Source organism: Pinus tabuliformis, chromosome 2_2, assembly GCF_031772625.1.
Source record: "Pinus tabuliformis cultivar Carrire ecotype Pingquan chromosome 2_2, CPIR1, whole genome shotgun sequence".
NCBI lineage: Eukaryota > Viridiplantae > Streptophyta > Pinopsida > Pinales > Pinaceae > Pinus > Pinus tabuliformis.
In genome coordinates this window covers 688,473,564-688,494,089 of record NC_142300.1, presented here as the reverse complement: position 1 = coordinate 688,494,089, position 20,526 = coordinate 688,473,564, and the positions used below count along the sequence as shown (strand labels likewise).

Genomic DNA, 20,526 nt, shown 5'->3' with positions numbered 1-20,526 from the left:
AGGGGGCAACTGTTATAGACATTTTTGTGCCTTACAGCATAGAGCATGAAATGTCAATAATCTAAGGGATCCAAAGTCCCTAAACATGTTGTTCCTACCCCTAGAGGAACAAGGTCAGCAAACCACAGCACTTCAGATCAGTTCTCCACTGAAAAACACTCATAAACAGGTCAATTTTGGATCAAAGCAGCTGCTCCAAAGGCTACCTGCGTTGCATAGCAAGTGCAACAAGGGCTACCTGCGCTGCATAGAAGGTACAACACAAGCTACCTGCGTTGGGCGTACTTTGACATGTGGAGGAATCTTTTTCCCAATGTGCCAGTGCCCAGGAAGCTTCCAAAAAGGCACTTGATCATAAGATTCGCCTAATGATGAGTTAAGAGCTTTTAAAACTCCAAGTGGAAGGCAGAAACTCCGAGTGAAGGACTGAAGAACAACTGGAGTTGAAGAGGACAACAAGTCACACATCAAGCTGACTTATCTTCACTCCAAAACTCTATATAAGGATCTCATCCCATGGGATCTGGAGGCCGGAATTTAGTGCAAAGAATTGCTGTTGGTTTACCGTTGTGAGTATTGGGTGATTGCTTGAGGGAGGTGAAGAGGAGATTTCTTTCCGTCGGGAAGGTGATGCTGGATTGGACCTCTCACGGTTGTATCACCGCCTGAACCTTACTTCCTTATATTAATAAAGCATTTGAGGTTCTTCTATTCGCATGTGTTTCAATGGTGTATTGTCTTATTTGCGTATTTGATTTATGCTAATCCTTGAATCAATTATGAATGCGTGCTTCTTGTAGTTTCCTTTTCTTGTCTTGTTCGCAGGATCTCGTGTAGCTGGGCCCGTGAGAAGACTTGGAGCTGGGAGCAAGCGGCAAATAGAGGAGATTGGATCGACCATTTGCGCAAGACATCGGTAAGTGGATCTCTTCCTTTCGTCTCTTGCATGTCATAAAGAAGTAACTTTAGATAGCTTTGCTTCAGCTGTTGCTAAGGAACTATCACCCTTAGAGTGAGGTAGGGTCATTCCGTGTTGGATACTTTTCCCCACAACAAAAGGGCGGATTAAGGCAAGGGCAGCGGAACCCCCAATCAGCGATCTCCGATATATTAGGTCGGAGGAATGCAGACATGTGATATTGGAAATTAAGGAAAGTGATTAACGATTGCAATTGGTATCAACAATCGAGAATTAAGACCTGTGATCGACATCGTTGATCGGATCGGCATATCGGCGATCGGCGGATCCCCGCAATAGGGCCATTGATCAGTGTGATAGTGACATGTGATGCAATCTGGACCATCTAATCAAGGAACAGATCAACGGTCCAGATCTAATTTATGTATTAGAAATCGGTGGATCGGTGTATCGATGATCGACGATCTGTGATTCCCCGATATACAGGGCCATTGGCAGAGCAATATGAGATTGCAATATAGCATAGACCCGATGGGTTTATAAGCCCGATTTAAGGAAATTTGAAGTCCAGGATTTCTGTTTTTCTAGTGTTTTCTATCTATTATCGCTTTTTAGTGGAAAAGAACTATTTCAAGGTTCTTGTTGAATGGCTTCTATTATAAACAAATTTGGCCCCTGAATTAAGCGCGCTTGTAACAAATCCATGATTATAAAAGCTCGATGATTGGAAAAAGTATGGGGGAGAGGATTTTGGCACGTAGTTCAAGGCAGGAGCAGCACGGGAGGGCCGATCGTGCATTCTGTCTGAATTGGACAAATATTATATGTTTTCAGCCCCTCTCAATGCCACAGATTTAGTGGTGCTATCCATTTCTCCATTTGAGTTCTCCATTTCTCAGCCATCTTCCAGAATGGAGGTATAAGCCTCTTTTTATGTAACTGATGATTGTATTCTCTTCTTTTCATGCCATTTAATGAATGAAGGCCTCCCAATTGATCGTGCAGGGCCCGGAGATGTAGTCTGAGTTGAACGAACTCCATTATCAAGTATTGGTGTCTTCTTGTCATGCCTTTATTTGTTTCTTCTTCTTTCTTGTGTGCACATTAAATTTCTCTGTTAAGCTACAATTTTCACATGTGATTCTTTTCATACATCTATAAGCAAAAGATCCTTGGATCACTACCACAAAGTTACTAGGGAACAATGACATATTAACCACAAGAGGATGTGAATGTTGAAGCCACTTTCTCAAGATAAGGGCACAATTATTATATTTTTTTAGTGACAACATTATTCAAATGGGTAAGATTCAAGTCATGTTAAAGATTACAAGAGGCCAAATTATTTTTATATATTACATGGTTATGCTATTAATTTAAAAGTATTAGCCGATGTTGGTGTGGGTATGCCGCAAATGTTAAAACATGACAGATATGTCCATGCAGATATGTTGAAAATTTTTAAGCTCCATTACTTAATTATTTGTGAATGCACCATTATTTGTAGAAAGTGAACGATGTTTCAAATGAAGGTGGTCCATAATCATTAAAAAAATTTGGGCACGAGGTTCATTGAATTCTTAGGCATTAGAGTATTAACATTATGTGAGCACATAATGGAGATATTGGCATCATTTATAAAGGTTAACGCGGGAAACATGGGACTTGCTTATGGATTCATTTAGGTCAAGTGGCGGATCTACCTTTCAAGACTTTCCACAAGGACTATGTCCAAATATTTTACATTTGCGATTTCAAGGTCAATTGTCAAATACCAAGTTTTTACTTGGCAATCATAGTTGTATGGTGGAGTGAACTACCATTGGAAGATGAACATATTTTAGGTGGAACAATAATTTTAACTCTAGCTATTATCAATCAAGTTTGTACCTACCTTATATTCAGACCAAATATGTTGAAGAATTAATTCTTTGGTATGGGAGAAGATGGGACCTTCCCTAGAAAACGCCCATAAAATTCTGGACAAGATTCTATATGAAATAAAAGAAACAAGGGGGGATTTTCTCAAAAATACCACTTTAGATTATAATAGCATGCCTTCCCAAAAAAGTATCTATGCCATTATGCAAAAAAATCACCCATGGGAAGTGAAGGACAAAGTAGAGGAGCTGATCTCTACACACATGGATTTTAATTGCAACAAACAAAGTCAGACATAGATCTTCATAAGTTTGGAGGAATTAGACATATGTTTGTCCATGTTGGGGCAACCAAAATGGAATAAACTTAGTTGGGCTCTCGAGCCATCCATGCTTGCATTAATACAACCCAAACTCTCTGAGCATCCTTGTGAAGAGGTCATTCTTACAGTTGCTTCTTGTACCAGGAGGATCTTAACTTTAACATCGCGACTAATGCCTTACAATAATAATATCATGAGGGAGATATTTCAAGTGATAGTGGAAGCCCTTCAAGGATTGATAAACATGATGCATCCTACCTTTTATAAGTAACACAAAATCTTAGAACTCATGGCAGAGTTCAAATTTGAAACATTCATGCTAAATATGGAATGTGAGGACTTGATCTTTCAGGTGTTCTAGAACTTTTACACCATCATTACATCATCTCATCAAGGCAGTGTCAAGACAAGAATGCAGAAGATTATGTGCTTCTTTTTCGAAGGATATGATGACATCTGCAAGATACTAATATCCTAATTGTTGACCATTTGGAGAAAGGAACTAATTTCATTACCAACTTCCTATGATCTAGTCGAGAAGTTTGTCATGCAAAACATAAAATTAATCAGTAGAGTGTTGTCTAAGAAGGAGATTAAAAGGATTGATGGAGGAAGAAAGAACATAGGTAGTAAAACCTACAACAATAATGAACTACTGAGAGGATTATGTTTTATCTCTAAGGGACCTTGGGCACTTAACCATTCATGTCCAAGTGATAAGGAGGAAACAAGGGTAGAACAGTTGAAGACTCCTTCAGATCATGGGGATTCATCTATAGTTGGGTTCATTGGTTTTCAGGAGATAACCCATGAAGTATCCAAGAAGACAAGCACATATGGTGAGCAAAAACACAATTTTTTTTAGGGAGACTTGCAGCACAAGCTGATGATAATCAGGCAGCTTGACAAAGTATATGGGGAAAAGAAGGAGGTAATTCCTCTTGACGATGTGGTAGACTAATTTATAGTTCAGTCCATAGATATCTAGGAGGAAATCCATAAAGAGTATGGGTAATCAAGTGTAGATAACATTCCACTAGTACATCCATGTTTGACAATCATAGATGGTGAAAAACAGATTGTCCCCACACGTGGAGAAGGCCAAGAAGAAGAAATTCAACGAGAATCAAAAGAGGAGCCAGTAGTAATAAAATGACATGATGGGCATGATCATGAGGGACAACATGAAAAATATAGTATGAAAGATGATCCATTTTTGGAGAATTGGGCAAAGGGTCAAGCTGGGCTATGATAATTGAGTATCCGATGCAGATAAATACAACGACATTCACTAGGGCACTAGAACTGCCAGTAGAGAACTCTCGAGAAAATATCATGCATTTTAAGACATATCTTATGATGATGAAGCAGAGAGTCTGGATAGTCCAAGAAACTATCGTACAAGAGGATAGGAAAATTCAAGAGCTCATAAGCGTAAGTGTCAAATCAATGACCAAGCTGTATAGTGTGGAGGAGAGACTAAAGTCCCTCACAAGGTAGCAAGAGGAGTACAGTTGAGAGTTCCAAAGAAACCCTATATAGCAGTACATAAATAAGGCTTGCATCACTACCAACCTGCCTTTATACATTGAGGAGAAGAGGGTAGAGTTCTCAAAATGGATCATGTTGGCTAATAGAGTGGAGAAGCATGATTTGAGAATTAGGCAACATCAACATAATGGAATTATTCCATATGTAGACATTAATGCATTAGATCCTTCCCACGAGATGGATTGGTGAGAGATTATGAATTGGAATTCTATCAATGGGATGATTCCCAAGAGGATACCCTTAGCCAAGGGCATATTGCAGCTTCGATCCCTAGGCATAGGCAATGATGAAGGGTTGATATAGTATCATAACCCATAGGTCATAGGACTTAGGTGGCATTGGGATCTAGTGAATCTATTAAGGGCAGGATTGGTCAGAGGATTGTTTGGGATCCAGGTATGAAAAGATCCATTCAGGATCATTTGGCATGGACGCATGGAATAAAACAATGGGTTTTATGGGATCCAGGTATCATTATACATATGCTTTTGTTGTGGGTAGAAGTGGATTTCTTGAGGGCAAGAAATCTCTAGGTGGGAGGATTTGTAATATTCCCTTTTCTTGATATGGTCAAAGTGGACAAAATATTCCCATGGTATTTACTTTGGTATTAGCTCATAATATCAGCCCATGGTATTTTCCTTCATTTTTCGAGGGAAAAAAAATAAAATAAAGTTTCTAGAGAGTCCATCAAGTCTATAAAATGGGATAGGAGATAGACAATGGGATAATGGTGGGTTTATCAATCTTATTGTGTATTATTGAGAACTCAGCTTGGTTAGTTCTAATTGGATCCCAAGGTGAAAACCCATGGAGATTGTGTTGGGTGGATCCATCCAGGGTCCACTATTGGGGTTCAGTGTCTTGGAATTTTTGTAGATGAATGGTTGCACATGCCATCAATTAGGGCTTCATGGTCAATCACATTGGCATGTAATATTTTCTCATTATTGATAGAATAAGTGGCTTCTTTCTTTTCATATCTCTTGTGTTCGGTGTTTGATTGCAAGCATCTCTAAGTAGAACACTTAAATGTTCTAGATATATTAATATTTTTGTTTTTTGGGATCTTACATAAGGGAACAACCGAAGAAAAAGGGTGAACATATTGACATATTTTTCCCACTAAAAAATCTTAGCCCCTAGAGTAGTGTTTAATAAGAATAATGAAAACCCCCTTCATTTTTATAGATATCATACTTCTCTCTTTGGGAATGATTAATATTAATTTGTTATTTTAAAAAAATGGTATTAATAATCCAAACTCTAAAATATTTAATATAAAATAGATGGTTCTTTCATTAATACGTCTATTCTAATTCAAATGCAATTTTTCCTATGAAAGAACTTGGTAACTTTGAAACCATAAACTGAGGAAATAAAAGCGACTATTGCTTAATTTAATTTCTCACACCTCCATAGGATAAGTAAGTAAAGAAGAATAACATATTGAGAGGAAAATAACATGATTAATGCTTCTCCCTATAGCATAAAATTTGAAACCACACTTAATTAAGTGTCCCTTGGGAATTTTCAATAGAGTGCATAAAAATAATGATAATAATTCCTAAATAAGAGTTATCGAACATAATAGATAATGTTTTCCCCAAGCTATCATGTGACTCCTATGAATGAGATTAACAAAACAAATTAAAGATTTTTTTTCCTTTTATATGTTGGCATGTAGCCCCCATCAACTAAAGATACAAAATACCTTGCATAATGAGAAGAAATTAGCGTAGGGATGACCTCAATGTATTTTTTTTATGGAAAAAAATGAGATGAAAGAGCTAATAACTTAGAATAAGGAAAGACAATGGGAAAATATTGGAAGGTATACACTCACAATATTTATAAGTAATATGTTAGAAGTATGAACCATTCATTCTCTAAATAATCTAGTATTTATATGATGTTTAGGCCTTAGAAGGGCTAACAACCATAACTATTTTTGAGACATTAGAAATTTAATAGACTTAGGGAACTTTGACCCTAAGCTCCACCAAATTATTTTCTTTAAGTGGAAGTACATTACTTTGAACAACGCTTATCTTGGAAGGTTATTCACGAGAAATTGAAGCATCTCTAGTGTTATCGTCTACAAATTTTATCAACCAATTCCTTATTTTAGGTGTCATGACTAGTTTATTTTTCACCAATAATGGGTCCAGAGGTCTAGCCAAGGTCATAGGATTAAAAACTAAGATTGCTACTAAATTATACTTATTGATCTAAATTTCCATGAAATAAAATTTATGCCACATCTCTTGGGAATGTTTCATCTATGAGTGGTTTAATATGGAAAATTGTGATGTTTTCAATAAATTGATGGGACTTTGCATCTTAACAATAGTTAGGAAATATTACAAGAACCTTGGGAAATTAATCAATCTTCAAGAGATTAACATGGTGAGAGATGCATGAAAACACCACATAGTACCTTTCTATTGGATCTTTGGCCTCTAAGTGGGATATGGTCGCTATTGGTTAGGTTTGCGTGACAATAATGGCCTAGGAGTCAAAATCATGGTTTAAAAGGAGGAAAAGGGACTTACATAGGACATTGAACCCTCTAGGCCATATGTGTTATGAGCAAGGGATCAATCATGACATACACTCTCTTTATGGGGTCTATGACCCTTCAATGGTATTTCATGTTCCATGAGGAAATTTTGTAATAATGGGATGAGCCTAGATGACTTAACCATGCTTAAGAGAGAAAAATAGATCCTTTGTCTTTAAAACTATGTTTTAATGCTAATTACATTCTTTTGAAACATGTCCTATAAGCGATTCTTGCATAACAATGATATTGTCTAAACGAAATTTACTAATAACCCATGTGCATGCTTGTAAATTAAAAAAAATCAAGGTTATTGTCTTTTTTCTTTTAGGTGTCGAATGAGTTGATTACTTTTGGTTTTAGTTCTAGATTGATAAAAGGTAATTCAATTTGCCTAAGCTAAAATCAACTCATTTTCCACACACACATATAAAGGTTGTAGTTAATGATGATTAAATCTCTATTACTCTTTTAACAACTTAATCATGATATGTTATTATATATATAAAGTATGTAACATTAAAAGAAATGAACCACAGATGCCTAAAATCCAAAATTATATCCCTGTACGGAGGGGATACATGGAATGAGACCATTTTACTCGAAAAATTCATATTGAAGATAGCAAGAAGAGTTGCAGATCTTCCTCTCACTAAGCTCTTCTTCTATCATCATTCAGTAATTGTCCTGATGATGGATCCCTGTTGGGATTTGAAAAGTTGACAAGTATGATTATTACTGTGGATACTCTGAGATTCAACTTAAAACATTAATGGCCTCATACCTAATTTTCATATATTAGTTTAAAAATAATAATTTAAAAAGATACAAAAATAATAACAGAAAACAAATACCATCATTAATTGTACTAATTAATTCTACTAATTGTACAAATTTATTAGAAGAAATTTTGGATTGAGAGATCCATTTTTAAGTCTATCTTTCGAGTCTAGAACAAGACTCATCTTCAAGACTACATCTAGAAGGAAGAGAAAAGATGGAGGTTATAAATATGAGATGCAATGCAATTACGATTAGGGAGCTGACTAGTCAAAGGATTTTATTTTTAATATTTATTTTTTTATTGGAATCCTAATTTTAATTTATTCTATGTCATTAGAAGCATATGTTTTTTTTCACACTTAATTAATAAGTCTTATTTTAATTTACTTGTAGTACTTTTTAGATTTTGAATATAGAATTAATTTTTCCTCTAATAATTATTTGAATCTTGATTTCTATAAACTAATGTATTAAATTATGTTATTATATTTCAATATAAATCTTATTTTTTAATATAAATTTTATTAATACCCATATTTTAATATAAATCTTATTAATACCATATTTTATTTTAAGTATGACTCTTTAGTTAGAATAAAAATATGATTTACTAAACTAAGATATTAATTCACGAAATTTGTTCATTTAGCCCATTAATCAATATACTAACATAAACATCTACCTTACACATTAAATAAAAAATAACAAATTATTATTAAAAGTACTCCACTCTTTTAAATATGAAAACTTTTACTAAATAATTATTACTATATAATAAAAATAAATAATGATGATCAATTGATCATATCCAAATACATGCATGTAAAAGTACTTTAGCTGCGTAAGGGCTCTTCAATATGGTTGGTTGAAACCCATTGAAAACCTTCATAATTTGAGGTGTCGTGAAGCAGAGCAGTCACTTACGTTGTTAATTGAAAGAGTAAACACTCTCTTCCACATCGGTTGGTTTGGTAAATAAAGTGTTGTTTTCGATTTTTGTAGTTCACATTTGATAATAGTATTTGTAAATAAGAGTTTTGTTTTAAGAATCTCTGGGTTTATTTATTAATATATATATAAGTCAACTGGTTGGTGAAATGCCTCCATGGATGGTAATTCACATAATTTGGCTCCATGTTTTTCTACTCTGCCTCTTGGTGGAGCTTCACCAAGGCCCGCAAGCAATTTGGAGTTCCTCTCGAGATGGCAGATCAACCTCGGCTGACTGGTAACTTAACAACCAACACTCAAGGGATTCAGTTGCGAGTTCAGATGCAGACTCAAGGGATTCACAAGCAGGTTCAATTGAAGAATTCGTGAGCCACTTCTCATGTCAGGACTGCAAGTGCTCTATGGTCTACTTTGCACCAGGATTGGCAGGCGGCTTCTGTCTGGAGGGCGTGCAAAGGTAGCAAAATTCTAGGGCACTCTAAGTTTCACCAACTCCCCTCTGGCCCACGCTCGGTCAGCCCAGCATCTCATTAAACATTGTGTCATGTAGGTGCTTTGTCATGCATATGTCTATAATCCGGATGGCCATCGAAGAAAAGTCATCAATTTTGCATAATTTCGTCGTAATCCTGATGGTCCATCCAAGAAAAGTCATCAATTTTATGATAGCGATTTTGTAGCTTTGACCTGAGTTATAAATTCTTTTTGCCAAACAAGCTATTTAAGGAAAGTATAACTCAATTCTTTTTTCCAAACAAATTAGTTAAGAAAAGTATGTAAAATCTCAAGAAGCTAAACATATGTTATCGGGCTTGGGTCGGTTTCCCAACAAGGCTGCCCATAGCATCAAGAAAAGCACTATGTATTTTTTTGCACAGGGATGTAATGGTGAATCTTAAAAGAAAAAAAAGTGTTAAGTTTTTATATAGAAACGAAGTATTTGAAATTTAAAAAATAGTAGTTTATATTTTAGTACAGGGGAGATATTGCATTTTTTCACTAGTTAATATGGCCTTGATTTATTCTATGGAGAGAGATATTGCATTTTTTCACTAGTTAATCTGGTTTTGAGGGATGATGTTTAATTTATTTTATGTTTATTTACGTGTAATATTTAAAACAGAAATACATTAACCAAAATAATAATAATAATAATATGTATGGTAAATCAAATATTTTGATGCACATATTTAGTAAAAAATTTAAAATCATATATACAAACATATATAGAGATAAAAGTTAATGAAGGTTTGTAATCAATTTAATTTTTAATATGGATTTTCCATATAGCATTTTAAAAAATACTAATGGTAAAAATAATTATATACATATGTATAGAGAGATATGTTTTTTACTTTCAAATAGAAGGAGATGTATTAAATTTTAACGTGGAGAATGTGAATCCTTCATAAAATCTTCCAATGTCAACTATATATATATCATACAAAACTAGTCAAAATACAAAATTTCTTATAACTAAAACATTTTATTATTGTTTTGCTCCAAACTAGTGTAGATCCCTCTTAATTGTAGATTTACCCGAAGTCTCAAACCTTTCCTCAATTTAAACTTATGAAAAAATTTAATTGTGTGAACGAATGATAGATTTACCAGATGAATATATATTTAAAGTATCTAATTTTTTATAATATTTGATTTTTTAATATAAAAAATATTGTTATTTTTAAAAATTTAATTATATAAATTAAAAAACTTAAAATGATTTTATTTAAAATGGAATAATTTTTTACATGACAATCCAACAACAAAATAATTAAATAAAACCATATTTGACTTTTTCTAAGTTTCCTATCACGTTGTATAAATAATTTGCAAATATGGCCATTTGTCAACACCATCCAACTTTGTGGCTGTTGAAGAGCATTGAATATTCTGAACCTTGATAGGAAGACAAAAGGGCTGTGGTAATCATACTTGTTGATGACGTAAATCCCACAATATGTATTGGCTTCTCCAGCCTGTGTTTACAATTATTTGTTCATGCCGTGGGCCCTCCATGCGTGATTTTGGAACTGATTTTCGAACCACTCTTGGATTGTGAACGGACTTCCATTTCCAAACTAGATCAAAGAAAAGCCCCTCCCAAATTGCTATCTCTCTCGTACTCCGATTTCCTCTCCCTCCATTTGCAATTGACAGCCTGCTCCTGAAACTAACTATAAGTAATGCACCCGGCCTTCCCTTAGATCAGTCTGTACTTGAAAACTCTAATCAACAACACCAACTTCCGTTTTTCCTTCCTTGTTCGGTTATCAAGATGCACAGAATGCAGTGTTTTCTTCTGCCAATCCTTTTGGCCTTAGCAGTTGCTCCGTCTTATCAGCTCACCTCTCAAGGTGACAAACTGCGGTCGTGGCGCAATGCTACAAGATACAGAAACCATACCATACAAACTATACAATGGGAGTCTGACAGCGCCACGATCAGTTTCAAGAACGATTCCGAATATTTGACAGAGGGACCCTCGCAAGAGGCCGATTATCTCCCACAAGGCCTACCAGGTCAGCCCGTTGGTTTCAAATTCCGACAGTACTCTGGATATGTAACCGTTGATGTCAAGGCAGGCAGAGCGCTTTTCTATTATTTCGCCGAGGCCACTCGAGATCCCTCCAAGAAGCCGCTGGTTCTTTGGCTTAACGGCGGTAAATTCGCTTGACTATTTGCTTTTCACAGGTTTCCAATAATAATTGTATTCTTCAATTCTTCTAGTTCTCACAAACAAATACTCTCGCAGGGCCTGGATGTTCGTCGTTGGGATATGGAGCGATGGCGGAATTAGGGCCTTTTCGCGTTAACCCAGACGGAAGAACTCTTAGCCACAATCCATACTCATGGAACCAAGGCCAGTATTGCCCTCATTTACTCCTGAAATTGTACTGATATTTATTCATTCAGATCTCTAGTCTGCCCGGAATTTTAATTCATGAGGTTAATATTTGTGCAGTATGAATTAACGTAGAAGCAGCTTAATTTCATCTGAGATAGGTCTAACATTTCATATCTGGTATAGCTTTAACATTTCAGAGTATGATTTAACATTACCAAATTCTAATATTGGAAAAATTAGAGAAAATAAATTTTACAAATATTTAAGCATATTATTTTTTTTTAAATTTAAATGATATTAAATCTTTAAACGAAATTTCGTAAAAAAAAAATTCTTACCAAAATATTTGTGTGTGCTTATTTTTAACATTAATCATTAATACCTCCTCGTTAAGATGCTATAGATGTTATTAATAAAATATTATTTAGTAACTTTTTTTCAAAATTATTATAATTAATAATTCGCGATTTTTTTAAGGCCAATAGTAAATACGGCAGAACATGGTAATAATCGTTGAATTAAGATGGCATTGGTATGTTATTATTGATTCATTGATAATATCTGTATGTTATATTCAAAATAATTTGTATTTATTTTATTATTTAGTTTTTAATTTTTAAATTTTATTTTGAATTTAATTTATATAGTTAAGTTAAAATATATTAATATTTTATAAAAATAATTTGTTTTTATTTTATTATTTAATTTGTATTAATATATGTCTGATTTTAGACTTTTGTGATTCACACTGATTTTGATAAAAAAAAAATCATTAATCATATTATGAATTTTTTATTCGAAAATAAATCACATTAGATAATTTGAAAGGTCAATCAAAAATTCATAATGTAATTAATCCGAAAAAAATTATCCAAATTAATATGCCTATCAAATTTAACTATTATTTCTTATAAATAAATAATCATAATAATTTAATTTATAAAGCTAAATATTAAATTATTTCCTAACATCTTTTTATTTGTAAAAATAAATAAATAAATAAAAATTTACATTTAGAGAGTTGGGTGCACACATTCTATCTTTAGATTTTAACGAAAAATCATATTTTCTTAAACCACATACCAATAAAATTTAGAAATATAAAAATAGAAGACAATAGAAAATGGTATCCCACTCAGTACGACTACAAACTTTTTAGAGATAATGATGTCAGGTTAAATAGCTAACGTGTCCGTGCTTCTAACAGCTGCGAACGTACTGTTTCTGGAGTCTCCCGCAGGCGTCGGATTCTCCTACACGAATACAACCTCTGATTATACTCAAACTGGCGATAAACTTACGAGTAATTTGTGATTTTGTTTTCAGTTTTCTTGAAAAAAGCCTCGTTTAGATGATGGGATATATTAACTTTTTAACGGGGTTTTTGTTTGATTCCAGCGGAAGAATCGTATGCATTCCTGGTAAACTGGTTCAACAGGTTTCCTCAATATAAATTTCGAAAGTTTTACATTGCAGGCGAAAGCTATGCAGGTATATAGTTTCCACTACCTAAGGCGCCTGAACTTCTTTGTTAGTTTCAGACTACATATAATTAAAACTTTGCTGAGAGTAATTGCAAGGCGTTGCGTAAAAATTAATGCACGACTCATATCTTTGATGACAAGATAGTCTGGACAGACCTTGTCCTGAAATTTGTTAACAGCTATGATAATCTTGGTGATTGTAAGACAAACTATGTCAGCGCTGCAAAAAATATCTCTAAAGTTGATTTGATTTCGATGGAAACATTTATTTTTCATTGAAGGTATTAACTATAATTATTGGTCGTAGGATATTACATTCCAGAGCTGGCTTCAAAAATTTTACATCACAAAAATTTGTCGCAGGCATCATTTATCAATTTCAGAGGAATAATGGTAAGTTCAACTCACACACTTGTGACTTTCAGAAATATCATCCGTCTCAAATCAAAATACATAAAAGGGGAATCCAACATACAAATTATTTTCTATCCATGAGCATCTGAAGTTTTCGCATATAAAACTCGCAAACTCTACAGAAAGTCATCTTGCTAAATTCTAAAATATGGAAACTTCGTTACACAATCAATCTGAAGCCCGCACATTCAATTTATGCAGGTTGGAAATGGCCTAATGAATGATGATACAGATTTTATTGGAACATTTCAGTACGCATGGAGTCATGCATTGATATCGGATGAACTCTATCAGCAAGCAATTTTGAACTGCAGTGCTTCAAACTTCAGTGTAGGAGAGTGCAATGTTTTGGAAGATCTAGTTTATGCAGAAATGGGAAATATCGATATTTACAGTATCTATGCTCCGATATGCCTAGATAATCCATCCAAAATGGCGAGGGTAAGTTCAGCATATTATATCTATATATATATATATATATATATATAACATAAATGACATTAGCAATCAGAAACCAACCCTTAATCCATCGTCCATTTTCTATATTTACAGTTATAAGAGTTATAGATGAAGCTACATCGTCAGCAAACCCCGCCCCATTACAACTACCTACATATTTATCATAGCACTAGTTACAAATTCCGACTAATCCACAACCCCTCCATCTAATTTTCATGGTATTCCCAAAATATGCAGTAAAGTTCAGTTCAGCTAAGCTCCACAGCCCTCTTTTACATCTTTTCCTATGTATATTTATTTATGTTTGACATCTCGAATGGAACGATGCTTTTGCTAAAGATTGACTGTACTTATGATTGATGTGTAAATAGCAAGAAGAAGCAGAAATTCCAGGATATAATCCTTGCATCGACAACTACGTATCCGTGTATCTTAATAGGCCGGAAGTTCAGAAAGCCATACATGCAAATGTAACCAACATTACTTATAGCTGGACCCACTGCAGGTACATCAAACTTTCGACCTACTTACTAATATCATTTTTTGTGAAAATTTAAGTTTTCAATCTTCTTATAGCCACAACTTGATGTGCTAAAATATGGTTTCACGTTACTCCATACCAGTAATGTTCTTTTTTGGGCGGATTCGGTTTCAACTGTCTTACCAATTTATCGTCAACTAATTGCAAGTGGTTTGAAGATACTTGTTTTCAGGTATAATATAGGACAATTTCAATGCCCTGATTTGGAGTTTATTAACAAAAAACAAAAAATAACTGAGTAAAAATAAGATTGGTTAGTATCTATCGATTTTTTTAATGAAAAATTGTATTAGAGCCGTTCCCGAATAATCACTTAATTTGTATTAGATCCGTTTTCGAACAATCACTTCAAGTATTTTATTAATATTGTTCTCTTCGTTTGGCTATCAGCGGAGACACGGATTCTAGAGTTCCTGTGACCGCGACAAAACTCTCCATCAATGAGCTGACGCTTCCAATTGAGACTCCATGGCACCCCTGGGCTGATGGCTACGAGGTACATAATGAAATGAGTTTCATTAATTTCAGAGATAAAATATTATGATAATATTGATTTGATCTCTACTCAATGGATGCGTTCTCTGGGATGGTGCAGGTCGGTGGATATACTGTGATTTACAAAGGTTTGACATTTGCCACCGTTAGGGGGGCAGGGCATGAAGTTCCGCAATTTCAACCGTCAAGGGCTTTAACGTTGTTCAAATATTTTGTAGAAGAAAAAGCCTTGCCAAAATGATCGGGTATGACAGAAATTGTTTGCGATCAGCAAAATGCATAGCCAAAACAATCATATTTTATCGAAATTGTATGAAAATAATGGAAGACCTGGACGAATTAAACAGACTTTATTGAACTTGCTGCATTTGGTCTTGCGGAATTAAATATGCATGCATTATTTAATATAAATGTTAGCATTCTTTATAAATGAATGTTATTAAATCTAAAAGAAGTCATTATTATGTCATATAGATAGATGTTTTTTCAGTAAATCATTTAAATAAACATCTATATATTAAGAAATAAATATATTGATAAATCTTGTTTAAGAAAATTATTTAAATAAATATTTATATATTAATAAATAAATATATAATGTAGTAAATTTTGTAAAGTTAATAAAAAATATATTAAATAATAAATTTTATAAAATAGATTTGTGAGTAATGGTATAATTGGTAAAAAGAATGTTGGTAGCTTTTTGTATTCAAGTGATTGGATGTTTAATTTTTTTGGATATGTCTCACCAACAAAACCTTAAAAATAAATATTAAAAAAAATTACAAAATTCATTTTTTAAATATGGTTATAGATTTTATCCAAAAAAAATTAAAATCAAATTCTAATTAACCAACGAAGACCGAAACCCCATTGAAATCCCTCAATTTTTTCAAATTTAAACGCTAATATGCTTGACGATGAAACTTTTTATTAATAACTAATTCAAATTCATTCAGGGATATGATTCGTTACCAACGTATGCACATGTTAGTAAATTGATTGTTTTACTCTAAGTAATCCAAACTCATTGAAGAAGAATATGGTTAATACTGATGTGCATATCTTTGGAGATTTTTTTAGAAGAGCAACCTCTCAGGTATCGAGTCTATTTTTAGCCTTCTTTTTCAGAAATTATGTGGCTCAAAATATACTTCTTTGAACGTATGTCACCGCGATTGACCTATTTCATAAATTCTATATTTTGCAATTTTAATATATAAATTAATGATACTAATTTATACTGATATTAATTCGGATATTTATGTCTGTTTGGGTAGTTCAATTACCCATGGCTCCGTAAATGAAGTTTTATTAAATTAAATATTTTTTATTAAAAAATTGAACATGATAAAAATGTTTTCTTACCTAACTTATAAAAAAATAATTAAAATATTTTAAAATATAAATAAAAATTATTACATAATTAAAATATTTTAAAATATAAACAAAAATTATAATAATGAAATAATTTTTCAACCTCTTCATAAAATGGTATATTTCAAAGGCAAATGGAAACTAATTTTATAATCCGTAAGTATGAAAACCAAATTGAAACTAATTTTATAATTCGGAAGCGTGAAACAATCACCAACCGTTGACGTACACATTTTATAAAAAATATTTGCCGAGGCGGCTTCATTGACCCTCATGGAGTAAGGTTGACTTTTATATCAACGGTCAAGATTTAATATTCTCAGAATATGTAAATAATCTACGGCTGGGAGCGCTCTCCTCCTGTATGTTACAAATTGGAACGCCTGCCACTAGTAACGTGGCAATATAATTAATTAAAACAATGTTTTAAGAAATACTTTTTAATAATGAATTCCAAAGTGGAGTAGGTCATTCGGTCTGGTAATGATTCATCCATATGAATTGTTTCAATACACGTTCTCGCTTGCCTCTTGTTTTTGGCGACCAATATTTCCAACCCTATAAGTTAAATATACTCACCATCAGGGTTGGAATTTCGGTCAAATGAAGGTTGGTTTTTTTTTTTTTTTTTTTTTTAATTTAGGTTTTACTTTAATTTGTAAATATCAATTTCTTTTTATTTTGAATTTTTTTTTCAACTATTTTTGCATCTCAATTTTCATTCATTTTTTTCTAAAAGTCCCTCTTTTTTCTTAAATTAGCATAAACATGTTCATTGTTGCAATGTTATTCCATAGTAATATTTTTTGTTTAATTGTATCTCTTTTTAATCATATAGTCTCTTATTTTCAAACTAAAGGAATAAGTTATTTCATTCTCAATTTTATTTTATGTTATAAAATATTTGACATTAAAAACTATTTCAGTTTGCAAAGTGGATTTAAGGATATATATTTTGTTATTCATATGATAATTTACTATTTCTTTAATGAAAAACAATTAGACCTTAATTCCATTAATTTTTATATTTTTAAATTTTATATGGTTTTAATTTAGTATATATATGTGTGTGTGAGAGAGAGGGAAAATTGATGAAGGAAAAAACTACTAAAACTCATAATGTTTTTGGCTAAAAGATTTATAATAATGAGATATCTATAATTTATTTTTATTCTTACTCATACAAAGCATTATAAATTCTTCACACTTTTGAAAATATAAACAAAACAGCTAATCCTTACTTCTTATTTAAGAGTTATGTGTTATAATTATATTAAATTGAACTTCAATTTCATGTAATCATTAAAACAATTAATTTATAAAACAACCCAAAATATATTATAACTAATTAAATCAACATTAAACAAAAAAAACAATTAAATTATTTTTAAAAATCCACCCAAAAATACAATTATATTATTTTAAAAAGTACACAATAGCATTTTCATTTTTTTTTTTAAATAAGAAAAACCTCCAACATCCTGGATACCACTCGCTAAAATAACTAAATTTTTATTAACCTCAAACCATGTACATTCATAAAACTCATAAAACTAGCCGCCTCAATCAAACGTGCAACCTCTCAATCAAACCTGCAACCTCAACAAGCACATTGGAAGTAAGTCCTAGCATTTCTTTAGCAAGTCAAAAACACCTCAAAATACTTCAGTGCTTCACTGCACTGACGATGTAAACTATAGACATTTTAAAACTTGGTTGACTCTTGAGGAAGTGTGAAGTGCATAGGTACGTTTATGTCAATAAATTTAAAGTTTTGAGTGCATTCAATACCATTAATGTGAATGCTATCTCAATCTTCACACAAATGAATAACATTATCAAATTTGGAATTTGATATATGCAACCAACCATATTATTATATAATAACCATTTTAAAAGCTTATAATCATATGGTGTCCTTTTAAGAGATTATCTTAGAAAGTTTTTAGTTGAGACAATAATTTGGTTATTAGGATTGTACAAAGTTTAAACCCTTAACCAATCGAGTGATAAATACATAAATTCTAATTAGAAATAATTCTGGGTATTACACAACATTGCATTATACAACAAATTGACGTGATTTCTATAAATAAAAGATCAATTACATTCAGTGTCCAAAAATAAAAATATTTTACCAAAAATTTTATAAGTGTTCCAAAAAAATTTGGTAAAATGTTAGAGCACCTATTGTATTGAAAAGAAAAAAAAATGATTTGAAAAATGATAAATTCAAAAAGAAAACAATAGGAAGAGACACTATACACTAAGAAAATCAAAAATCAAATTTGAAAACATAAAATTATAATAATAAACTAATACTAACGTACTTAAGAATGTTTAGATATTTGAACCAGAATGATAACAACCTACTCACAAAACCATCTGAACCATTCATAATAAACCAAACTCTTTAATTTTCAATTTGCATTAACAAAATAAATCACGTTTTACAATAGAAGAATACCTTAATTCTAAAAAATTATATCAGATCCTCCTTTCCTTCCATTTCTGCACAATGCCGAAAACATCTCAATCGGAAGGGCTATGGCAGCAGAGGGCAAGTCGCCCACACCGTTCTCGATAACATTAGCCTCCATATGAACAGTAGGACTGCAATAGAAAGGCTCGTGAAACTATTCCTGCAGCAAAAAGAGAATTCCCTGCATGAGATGGGGTCGGTGCCGGAATCCCGTGGGAAATGGGAAGGGCCAGGGGTGTCAGGCGTAGTTGAAGATGGGGATTGGGAACCCTGTTTCTGCAGGGCTGTATTTATATTGGAACACAATCTGGGTCGACTAGAAGATGGGATTGGAGAACTCTTTTTGGGCGCACTAGAAGATGGGATTGGAGAACTCCGTTTCTGGAGGGTTGCATTTTATAAAGATTACTTTAAAACACAATTTGGGTGCACTAAATTATTGCGATATGGCATTGAATTTTGATTAATAAGCTTTCACCGTATTGGCGTTACTACCGGCACGCTAGAGAGCTTGAGAGTGCAGTTACCACTGGCACCCCAGAGAGCTTGAGAGTGCAATTACCACTGGCACCCCAGAGAGTGCAAAACAGTTGTTCGAACCCTGAATTCCCAATTATAAATATTCAATGCAATTATGCTTTATCGTGAAGTTGTTGATTTAATACGGTCACGCGGGACGTATTTAAACTTATTCTAAATGGAAAATCATTATAATTTTTTAAAATTTAAATTTAAAATTAGTCTTCATTCTCACAAGTTGCAGAAATAAAAAAAAACGTCATATCTGATGGGTTAAATTTTGCACTTGCCGTCTTGAAATCCATAATACTTCCAGTAGGATGTCAAATTCCAGGCCTGGTCGGATGCTCAGCCTTCGCTTTCGCATGATGTGACTTTAGACCCTAACTTCGTCATCATTTTGTGGGCCCTAACTTCGTCATGACCGTCCGTTCTCTGCGGATTGGGTATTGAAAGATCCCTTTCCCGGTAAAACGATGATTAAACCGTGTGCGTTTCAGAGAAGATCTCGTGGTGGATGGTTCGATGGTTGAGAAAAGTGCGAAGAGTTTAAGCCATTACTTGGTTGATTCGGACCATTCGTTATTTCAGTAGATGCCTTTCTCCCTCCACGTGCGGCATTTGCGTTATTCTATCTTAACAAAGGTTACCAATATGTAATTTTTGCGAAGTTGTGGAAATTTGGACTATCTTTTAAGAAAATTTAGCAAGATTTTTATAAATTTAAGTTATAATCATTAAATTTTAAAATTTTAGTTGTTTGAGGTTTTTTTTGATAGTGTTGAATTTATTTCTATTATTAAAAACATAAATATGATTTAAACATTGTCTCTCAAAAGATTTTGAAATTTTTTTGTCTGGATTTTGACTACATTTGACAACCCAAGTAATTCCTTTTTATATTAAATTTATGAGATTTAACTTACTTTTAATTAGA

At 32.9% G+C, this 20,526-nt stretch overlaps 1 protein-coding gene across 1 annotated transcript; it reads left to right on the top strand.

Annotated features, from left to right (window-relative positions):
• The first annotated feature begins 11,167 nt into the window (after positions 1–11,167).
• Positions 11,168–15,542, top strand: LOC149194538 (putative serine carboxypeptidase-like 23). The gene is made up of 10 exons (XM_089407688.1): positions 11,168–11,633; positions 11,726–11,833; positions 13,026–13,121; positions 13,217–13,309; positions 13,610–13,695; positions 13,918–14,157; positions 14,547–14,680; positions 14,799–14,888; positions 15,107–15,212; positions 15,312–15,542. The coding sequence occupies exons 1-10, from the start codon at positions 11,249–11,251 to the stop codon at positions 15,450–15,452; spliced, it is 1,479 nt and encodes a 492-aa protein (XP_089263814.1). The 5' UTR covers positions 11,168–11,248; the 3' UTR covers positions 15,453–15,542.
• The last annotated feature ends 4,984 nt before the right edge of the window (positions 15,543–20,526 follow it).

Bases quoted from the DNA above. Each gene is read 5' to 3' on its own strand.
- LOC149194538 (XM_089407688.1), top strand. From the start codon at position 11,249: ATGCACAGAATGCAGTGTTTTCTTCTGCCAATCCTTTTGGCCTTAGCA. The intron at 11,634-11,725 runs GTAAATTCGCTT...ATACTCTCGCAG, and splicing joins GGTTCTTTGGCTTAACGGCG to GGCCTGGATGTTCGTCGTTG. The intron at 14,158-14,546 runs GTAAGTTCAGCA...ATGTGTAAATAG, and splicing joins ATCCATCCAAAATGGCGAGG to CAAGAAGAAGCAGAAATTCC.